The sequence below is a fragment of the Bufo bufo genome, chromosome 6 (genome assembly GCF_905171765.1).
Source record: "Bufo bufo chromosome 6, aBufBuf1.1, whole genome shotgun sequence".
Classification (NCBI taxonomy): Eukaryota; Metazoa; Chordata; class Amphibia; order Anura; family Bufonidae; genus Bufo; species Bufo bufo.
Genome location: NC_053394.1, coordinates 135,099,060 through 135,108,896, shown reverse-complemented (window position 1 = coordinate 135,108,896; position 9,837 = coordinate 135,099,060). Strand labels below are relative to the sequence as shown.

Sequence of the window (9,837 nt, the reverse complement as noted above, 5' to 3'; positions counted from 1 at the left end):
CAGTCAGTTAGCGTGTGTCATTTCTCTGCTGGGGTTTCAGTTCTCAGTTTTTTTGTATTATAAGACTTCCTGTAAAAGCGCTGCAGCCAGGAACTTTCTACAGAGTTAAAACTGGTGTTTTGTGGGGACAAAAAGAGAATTATTTGCTCTAGCACAACATTATATGAGTCACAAGGACAAACAAAAGCTACAGAAACCACCTGTGACCGAACACCTGGACGCAGGAGAGTGTCCCTGAGGCCTCTTGCACACGATCGTTTTTTCAGTTCCGTTTTTGCGGATTCCGTTTGCGGTCCGTATGCGGAACTATTCATTTCAATGGTTCACAAAAAAAATGGAATGTACTCTGTATGCATTCCGTTTCCGTATTTCCATATATCCGAGACATGAGAAGCTTAGATACATGGCTGAGCAGACAGTATCACACATGATAGGATTAGGTATAGTAGTTCAGCAGACAGTATGAGACATGAGAAGCTTAGATACATGGCTGAGCAGACAGTATCACACATGATAAGCTTAGTTGTAGCAGCCTATCGAACAGTATCACACAACATGGGCTTGGGTACAGAACTGCCTGGGAACATTCTGTCCTGGCTTCCTTGCAGTACAGTAGATATGGCTGCAGGTCAGGGTGTAGCGCGAAGTGTCTTGTTCATTTGGAAGGTCACTAACATTCATTATTTGTTCTCCTTCCCCTGTCACAGCTGACTGACGTCTCTTTATTTCAGTATTTCTCCTCCCATATGCAGTTCCTGCTTTCATTTTTTTAAATATTTTGTCCCATTAGAAGAAAGTGTTTACTAGCTGCAGCTAAGACACCTACAAGAGACGAGGCTGAGATCAGTGAGGGCTCTGTCACAAGGTGAGTGTCCCCTAAATACTCTTCACAAACTCTTACAAACTTTGGCAATACTGACAACCTTTCACAATTTATGACATCTTCTGACAACTCTTGACAATGCATGATATCTTCTGACAACCTCTAACAACTCCTGACAACCTTTGACAATTTATAACTCCTTTTAAGCCTTAATCTCACTTAATCAAATAGCATTTATCATGCAGAGAAAGTTAATACAAGGCACTTACTAATGTATTGTGATTGTCCATATTGCCTCCTTTGCTGGCTGGATTGATTTTTTCATCACATTATACATTGCTCGGCAGGGACTGTGGGCATGCATATAGGCATGCATGTGTAAGCCGTGTACTGGGGTGGGCTCCCCAGGATACAGCGAAGTCATGAACAAGGAAAACAACTCCACCACCAGCTTTTGCCAAAACAAAATTTTACTTAAACATGGTAATGAACACAACCACAAATGCTGGGAACATACAATAAATTTACATACACCCAGCCCGAAGGCTGAGACCCTGCTGCACAGAGCGGCGCCCTCCGATGGATGCAGGAGGAAAGCGTGGTAATTTACCACGCTAAGGAAATATATGCAGTCTGTAGCTGTGTTTAGGAAACAGCGGCATCTTGTGACCAAACTGCAGAATGTCAGTTCCGATCATTTAATTTAATCTACACAAACAGTGTTCAGACAAGGAGAGCTGTTTCCCCATCTCACACATGTGCAGCAGCTCCCGGCCACCCTGTATCTGCCCTAGGGAAGGTGACCATAACCTCTGGATACGAGCAGTGTATTTAACAATGTATGGTATCTTCTAATGACCCCTGACATTCTCAGAAAACATCTGACGATCCTTGACAATCTATGAGATCTCCTTACAACTCCTGACAACTCATGGATGCCTCTTTCTCCCGACACCCTCAATATATGCTGTGTTCACCTTTCCTTGTGTGATCCCTTGGTGACCAGAAGCTGGCTTTTCTCTACTGAATGTTATGTAGTTGATCATCTCTAACCATCCCCTTTGTGAATCTTGGGGACTTGCTTGAAATCTTTTTATGGTTGTTGAATGAAACCTCGATGGTTGTGAGAACAATTTAGAATAATAGTAAATCATAAGTTGTTTCCAGAATTGTGACGTGTATGGTCCTTTAACAACCTCCATAGTTAAGATTACTGGAAATTTGGTTTGACCAGGGCAGATTGACTGTACATGACAAGAACGTCACTGACCAGGGGAAGAGCATTCGAGAGTAAAGCTGCAGCACAAGCAAAGTCTTGGATACTTTAGTGGAAAGGATGATGGGAACAGTAGTTGTAGAGTATTGAAGAGATGTAGGAGAGCCTCAGCAGTCATCAGATGTCAGGGAGATCCTCATACTGTGCCTTAAGCCTCATGCAGACATCCGTGAAACACGGTCCGTGAGATACCGGACTGGCATTGCAGGAGCGCATGGCGTCATAGCAACCAATGCTGCTGTGCGCTCCTGCAACGGACCGTGTTCCACGGACATCTGCATGAGGCTTTACTCTAGCAACCTTCAGCACTCCAGCTGCTGTGAAACTACAACTCCCGGCATGCAAATATACTTGGCTGTTCTTCTAACTCCCATAGAAGTGAATGGAGGGTTCTGGGAGTTGTAGTTTCAGCTGGAGTGCCGGAGGTTGCTGATCCCTGCTCTAGAAGTTTGTATGTTGTCCCTGTGCCAACAACCTGGGATTTTCCCCTGAGTATCCCTCGTCCTTCCACAATCAATAGCATACTGACTGTTGTCTGCAGGCGGCAGGGAAATGACATTTTTAAAACGCCCTTGGGATGGTGAGTGATTATAACCTGTGTACAGCGCTGCAGCATGTGTTGAAGCTATACAATTAGAGATAAGCGTCTTTCAGACACCAATGGTGCCGCTCAGGAGGAAGTAATTGGATATGATAAGTTGTCTGCCAAGCTCTATACAAATTACCTCAATTCTACGTATAAATCTATTTTACTATCTTAAAGGGAATGTGTCATCAGAAAATGACCTATTGTTTTAATCGTGTTAAACATATTTTAAAATAATTTTTGGTAATGTTTTTTTTATATTTTCCATGTCAATATCTATATTTAAATGAAGAACCTAAAATCCTGCAGTTCTCCCTCTGGCCACTAAGCCTAGTAACAGGCGCACTTCTTGGTCGGTACTGATCGCTTTACTGTAGTTATCTGCTTATCATTACAAGCAGGATTAGACTGACAGATATCACCTATATATGCAGATAACACCCAATCCACCATTCACAATAGGTGACATCACAGCTTATCTACTCCCTCCTGACCTCCGCAGAGGTCACAGAGCATGCTTTGAGACAGCCAAATGCTGTTAAGAACAGCTGGGGCAAGATTGCCTCCCCCAAAAATCTAAAATCAGAAAATAACAACAGAAAGAAATTGTGTTGCTATCTTGTTTTCACTGCCAGAAAAAAATGTCTGTGATACATTCCCATTAACCCCTTCGCAACCTCCGCCGCACATGTATGGCGGAAGTAGTCACTTTAATGATAGAGCCCACTTGCAAGTGCATAAGGCTGATCGCAGACATTTAACCCCTCAGATGCCATGGTCAAATGTGAGTGGTGAAGACACAGGAGACGCCTGCTCCTGAATCGGGGAAGCGATTATATGCCTGTGACAGCCCAGAGCCTCGAGTAGGCTCCGAAACCTATCACTGGTATATTGCAATACAGGCCTGCAGGTGGCAGCACTGTATTGAAATACAGTAAATGGTGTGATCTCAGATGGATAAGTACCCATTACAAAATACAATTGTAAATCTGATGATTGCTGGTTATAGTCACCTAGTAAAAAAAAAGAAAAGGAAAAAAAAAGTTTCTAAAAATGAAAAGTTAAAATCAACCCCTTTTCCCCCAAAATAAAAATAAACAATAAAAAAAAAACATCAGAAGCATCACTGCATCCGGGAACTACTATTCAAATATAATGGATGTCGTAACAGAAAGAAAATTCAAAATGGTCAAATCGCCATTTTTTGTCACTTTACCTCCTGAATAAAAAATTAAAAGTGATCAAAAACTCACACACACTGGTATTACTGAAAAGTACAGATCGTCCTGCAAAAAAAACAGCTCTGTATACATAAATATAAAAAATATTAAATATTATAAAGTTATAGGGGTTAGAACATGGCAGTAAATAAATAAAAAATGTTTTCAGTATTAAAGCACAAGAAAAATGATGGTATTGTTGTAATCGCACTGACCTGGAGAATGAACAGGTCACTTTTACCGCATAGGGAACACTGAAAAATCAAAACCCGTAAAACTGTGGCAGAATTAAATTTTTTTCCCAATTTCACCCCCTTTGGAACTTTTTTCCTGCTCCCCACTACATCATGAAAAATGAAAATGCAAAAATGGAAAATCGCCGAGTCCTCTAGGGGTTAAATGGCGAGTCCAGTCTTCTGTAAAGAAATCACTGATTCCTAAATAGTTCTGAATTGTCTTTGTATTTTAATTCCTCACCATTTCCAAGATCTCTGCTTGCTGTCAGTGAATGGAAGTTGTTTTTTTTTGTTTGTTTATTTGTGTGTGTTTTTGTTTTTACTTCTCACAGCTGAGGGTTTGCTACATTTTGTGTCCAGTCTAGATAATTCCCCACACTGGCACATTTTCGCCTGCACTGATATATTGTAGTATCTATTAGGACTGAAGAGAGATTTGTGCTGCTGATGTGTTTGCCTCACAGAGGATTGTGTAGACTGGATGCAATTGTGACAACCCCTCAGCTGTGATGAGTGATTGGTCTTATTTTGGATATAAATAAAAATGTTCCCATTTACTAACAAGCAAAGGAGAAATGAAGCACAAAGTCATCTACATGCTGCAACGTGTGGTTCATTTCTTGCATTTTCCCCGTCAGATAATGGAGCTCAATCTGATCCTTCTCACTTTTGGTTTCATCCTGTCCAAGACCAAAGCCACTGACCCTGGAATAAAGGGCAGGCTGACCATGAAGGGACTGCAGTACGGTAATAACATGTCAATACAGATTAATCATCATATCATGGAAAGTTCTGCAACTTGTTCTACTCATACAGTTAAGGGTTTGTTACAATGTGTCAGTTTAGATAATACTGGCATGGCAAAAAAAAAGCCAGGAATTTTGTACCACCAGCCCCTATTGAATGTGTGAGACAATGCCTGGAGATGTAGAGTAGTCACCCACTGGGTGAGTCCTCCGTTACTAAGCAACAGCACCCCAATTTTCTCCAGTTGAATCCATAACATAAAAAAAAGGTGTCCCAACAAGCAGCTGTACGTGGATTCAGATCCAGTAGATGACAATACTATTGATTTTCATGTTGGTTCCTGTGTCTCTTTTTTCCTACTTAGGATGGCAGGTGGGTTTAGAGGAGATGCACAAGCGACTCGAGACCGTTCACATCCCTGACGTCAGCGGCTCCGTCTCTGTTGCTGTTCTTGGACGCATTTACTATTATGTAACAGAGTAAGTTGTGGACGAGTGGAAGGGGAAATACACAGTGCGATGTCTAATGCAGGGCCTGAGCGCAGAACTGGCCACTGGAATAAAAGGATCACCAAAGATGAACTCCTGTGTCACGCTCCACCCCTAAGGCCGCCGCCGTAGACATCACAGTTTCCTGTTTTGCTTAGATCTAAAATAGAGCCAACGTTCTCTGCTGATAAATTCATATCATGTCTTTATAGCAGTTGGGGCTCATTAAAGGAGATGCCAAAAATGCCTGATAGGTGCAGGTCCGGCACCTCTGGCACCCGCTCCTGAATGGGCCATGTCTAGTGGCTTCTGTTAATGAAGAAGAGTCTTGCATGCGTGGCTTTCTTGGCCAAGCATAATTTGGCTACATGCACACGACCGTATGTGTTTTGCGGTCCGCAAAAAAAAAACCAGATGACATCCTTCTGCCATCCATTTTCTTTTTTTTGCGGATCCATTGTAACAATGCCTAAAACGGACAAGAATAGGACATGTGCTATTTTTTTGGCGGGGCTACGGAACGGACATACTGATGCGGACAGCACATGGTGTGCTGTCCGCATTCTTTGCGGACCGATTGAAATGAATATGTCCGCATCCTATCCGAGAAAAAAAACGGAACGGACACGGAAACAAACAACGTTCGTGTGCATGTAGTCTTTTACTCTGCTATAGGGTGGACCCGCACCTATCAGACATTTATGGATTTATGGCTTATCCTGTAGATATATATATGCATACCTCCACACTTTTGAAAAATAGGAAGAGGGACATTATTTGCGACACGCATTGCAAATTTTTTCATACAAGGCCACGTCTTTAACTCTGCCCAAAACATAACTATACACACCCAACCCCACCTAAATGCCCCCACATAGTAACGTTTCCCCCTTTATGGACTACACAGTAGTTAGGTCCACATTGTGCCCCCTTCACAGTAGTTATGCCCAGGTATGTGCCCTATTCAAGAGCTTATGGACAGATATGTACCCCCTCACAGTACGTATGCCCACCCCCCTCACAGTAGTTATGCCCAGATGATGTGCTTGCTTCAAAGTTGCTATGTCCAGATATATTCCCCCCTCAAAATAGTTATGCCCAGATATGTGCCCCCTCACAGTAGTTATGCCCAGATATGTGCCCCCTCACAGTAGTTATGCCCAGATATGTTCCCCTTCTTCACAGTAATTATGCCCAGGAAGTAAAAAAAAAAACTATATACTCCCTTAGGGGGTCATTTACTATACTGAAATATGCCTAAATTAGACAAATTTCCGGCGCAGATGGCGGCACAACAGTTGCATCACTATCTGCCGCTTCGCCCCACTCACGCCAGATCTAAAATTGTGGGCATGGTGTGGGCAGAGAAGGGGGCAGGCCCGCAGGCCCTTCACATTCATAATTTTCTATGCCTGGTTTAGGCATAGAAAATGGTCTAAATGTAAGACAGCAAGGAAGCGGTCTTACATTTAGAACTGGCGCTGGATGAGCCGGAGTTATAGAGAGGCTGGCGCCTCTTCATAACTTTGACGGAACCACCACCAGCTATGGGCCTTTATTAAGACCGGCTTCTAAGAGGCCGGTCTTAATAAATGTGCCCCTTATGCTGCATTCACATGTCCGTGGTGTGTTGCGGACCCGCAAATTGCGGGTCCGCAACACACCAGCCCGGCACCCCTATAGAAATGCCTATTCTTGTCCGCAAGCTGCGGACAAGAATAGGACATGCTCTATCTTTTTGCGGAGCTGCGGACCCAAAATCGGGGCCGTGCTCCGCAATTGCGGCTGCAGACAGCACACTGTGTGCTGTCCGCATCCATTCAGTCCCCATAGAGAATGAATGGGTCCGCACCCATTCCGCAAAATTGCGGAAAGGATGCGGACCCATTTTGCGGACGTGTGAATGGAGCCTTAGTTCCTCCAATGATCTGTGCTTCCCCGCAGCAGCAGGATACACATCGTCGGGTCCGGGACAGTTGGGAGGTATGATATATGCCATAAATCTCCTAGATGGGAACACCCTTTTAATCCCTTGTAGATGCACCTACATCATGTCCTTGGGTGGCTGTGTACAAGGCACATCACATCTGTCTACAGGTTATGTCTGGTATTGCAACTCAGTGAATGTAGTTTGTCTGCCATATCACACATAACCTACAGACAGATGTAGCGATGGAAGAAAGCAGCCAGGTTTTTCTAATCCTAGACAACTCCTAAACTCTATGGGGGAGATTTATCAAAACTGGTGGAATGGAAAACTGGCTTAGTTGTCCATAGTGCAACGGACGGACTCCCCCCGGGGCCCTCTCTTTAACACGCATCCCAGGTATAGGAAATGCTGAGTGGTATGTTGCGGCTTAAAATGTCTCTTTATGTGTGTCACGGTGCTCCTACCTGGATACAACTGAACCCCAGGCTTTGGCTCCGAAGCAATAAATAGGGGGAATAATTGAGGGATTTGAAGAAATAACTTGTCCAGACCTTGAGATGAAGTTCAATGGCAGCTTTATTATGAATAAATGTTTCTTCAAACAGTTTACAGGCCTTGTCTTGGTTCCAGCAGGCTTCAGCTTCAAAGTGGCAGGCAAACTCAACTCTGCTATATCCTTCTCTCACTCTGCTGTACTGACAAGCTGACTCAGTAATTTGGCTTCTTCTTTATGCTGCACTTCACTTTTTAGTCAGACTTATCTTCAGCCAAGGAATAGGTTAGAATCCTGGCAGCCCCAACATGGAGTCTCAACCAACACAAACCAGAACTGCCCTGACTCCTTCTGGTAGCACTTCTGACCAAAGGGGGGGGGGGGGGGGGGGGGGGGGGGGGGGAATGGAATGGTAAGTTCCATTCTCTCTAATAATAGCTCTGCCATTTACGCTGCCACCTGCTGGTGAACCAGGCACATTACATAAACAGTTACATAACAAGTTTATGAATGCACATTGTGGAGGACCTTGTGAAAGACATACATAAGTTGATATTATATTAGCTTATTAGAGATAGTAGCAGGGTGCAGGAGTGGTAACACCACTCTGGGGTCTTACAATAGCGACCAATCAGATTCCACCTTTCATTTTCCAAAGAAGCTCTGAAAAATTAAAGGTGGAATCTGATTGGTTGCTATGAGCAACTAAGCCAGTTTTCCTTTACACCAGTTTTGATAAATCTCCCCTATGTCTATACAGGGGATATTGGGACTGTGTATGAAAAATGGAAATGCAACTGCTATACATTAGTGGGAGGGGAGATGGGGAACTTGAAATTTCTTGCTGCTGATAACAGGGAACAATAGATTATATTCAACTGCACAGCAAATGAAGAAAATATAGCCAAAATACTGCAGGGATGACCTGAAATTCGCTGCACTATCTCTATCTACTTATCAATGCCATGAAACCCACCAGGGACCTTACAATACAGCAGACTCTGATGTATTGCATTGAGAGTAGAGATGAGCAAATCAATTTGTAAGAAACAGGGTCCTTCACTTATGAAGGGGCGTCCCAGAAGCTGAGGACACTCTCCCTGCTGCTTGATTGACAGAGCCAGACATCTTGTCCGGCTTTGACAATCTAGCGCCTGTGCTGGTGCTCCAAGTAGCGACACACGCACATTCGGCTTCCACTACCTGGAAGTGTAGCGCTGCGTGTACAGTCAATGCTCCATGCTTAATGAGCTCATCTCTAATTGAGAGACGTAGTTGTTTTCTACATTAGGTGGCTTGATGTGAACATTATATGTTATACAGCAGGGAATGACCTAGTAGATGTGCAGTCATCCAGACTCCTGCACGCAGCTTTAGATGTGACTAAGTATTCTGACTCCGATTGTTGTAATAGCGATTGATCCCTAGTGAGACCTCTATGCCTGGCCTGTATAAGCAGATATAATCACTGCGGACAATCCTTATCAGATAGCTTGAACTCACTAACACCGAGTTTATCCGTGTAAGTTGCTTTATTCTGTAAGCCAGATAACAGAGTACAGCAGAACAGATGGATTCCGGTATTGTGCAGTCAAAAGATGATGCTTTTGTAAGCTTACATGAAAATACCTGTGTACCTTGTGCAAATGCCGGGGAGCAGTATAAAGAAACAGGAAGTGAGGTACACAGAATGAAATGAATGACATATGTCATGAACCAGAAAAACAAGTGCGATACCAAAAACGGCCACTAGATGGGAGCATATAACCAAATATAGAATATCATATGAATTAAACTATATAGATTTAACTGCGTAGAAGCACACTAAGGTTGACATGATGGAAGATTTACTGCTGTAAGTTGTTGCTTATGTTACAGGTTAAAGATAAAGAACCTGGATCTCTCAGCTTCAGAAATTTCATTCGCTCCAGACACCGGAGTTAACGTCTCCATTAACAACGGGGAAATCCACGTGACAGGACATCTGAGAATAAAGACAGTGCTCTTGTGAGTGTATTAAAGGGTGGAAGAGGGAAAC

At 43.3% G+C, this 9,837-nt stretch overlaps 1 protein-coding gene across 2 annotated transcripts in view; it reads left to right on the top strand.

Annotated features, from left to right (window-relative positions):
- The first annotated feature begins 696 nt into the window (after positions 1-696).
- Positions 697-9,837, top strand: part of LOC121004626 (bactericidal permeability-increasing protein-like) — a 38,238-nt gene continuing 29,097 nt past the window's right edge. The window contains exons 1-4 of one of the 2 annotated variants that reach the window (XM_040436857.1): positions 697-865; positions 4,780-4,888; positions 5,253-5,367; positions 9,678-9,806. In XM_040436857.1, the coding sequence (XP_040292791.1) occupies positions 4,783-4,888; positions 5,253-5,367; positions 9,678-9,806 (350 nt within the window). In that variant the 5' untranslated portion in view covers positions 697-865; positions 4,780-4,782. Of the gene's footprint in view, positions 866-1,597; positions 1,618-4,779; positions 4,889-5,252; positions 5,368-9,677; positions 9,807-9,837 lie in introns of those variants that run through there. The other variant, XM_040436858.1, reaches the window with a different exon arrangement.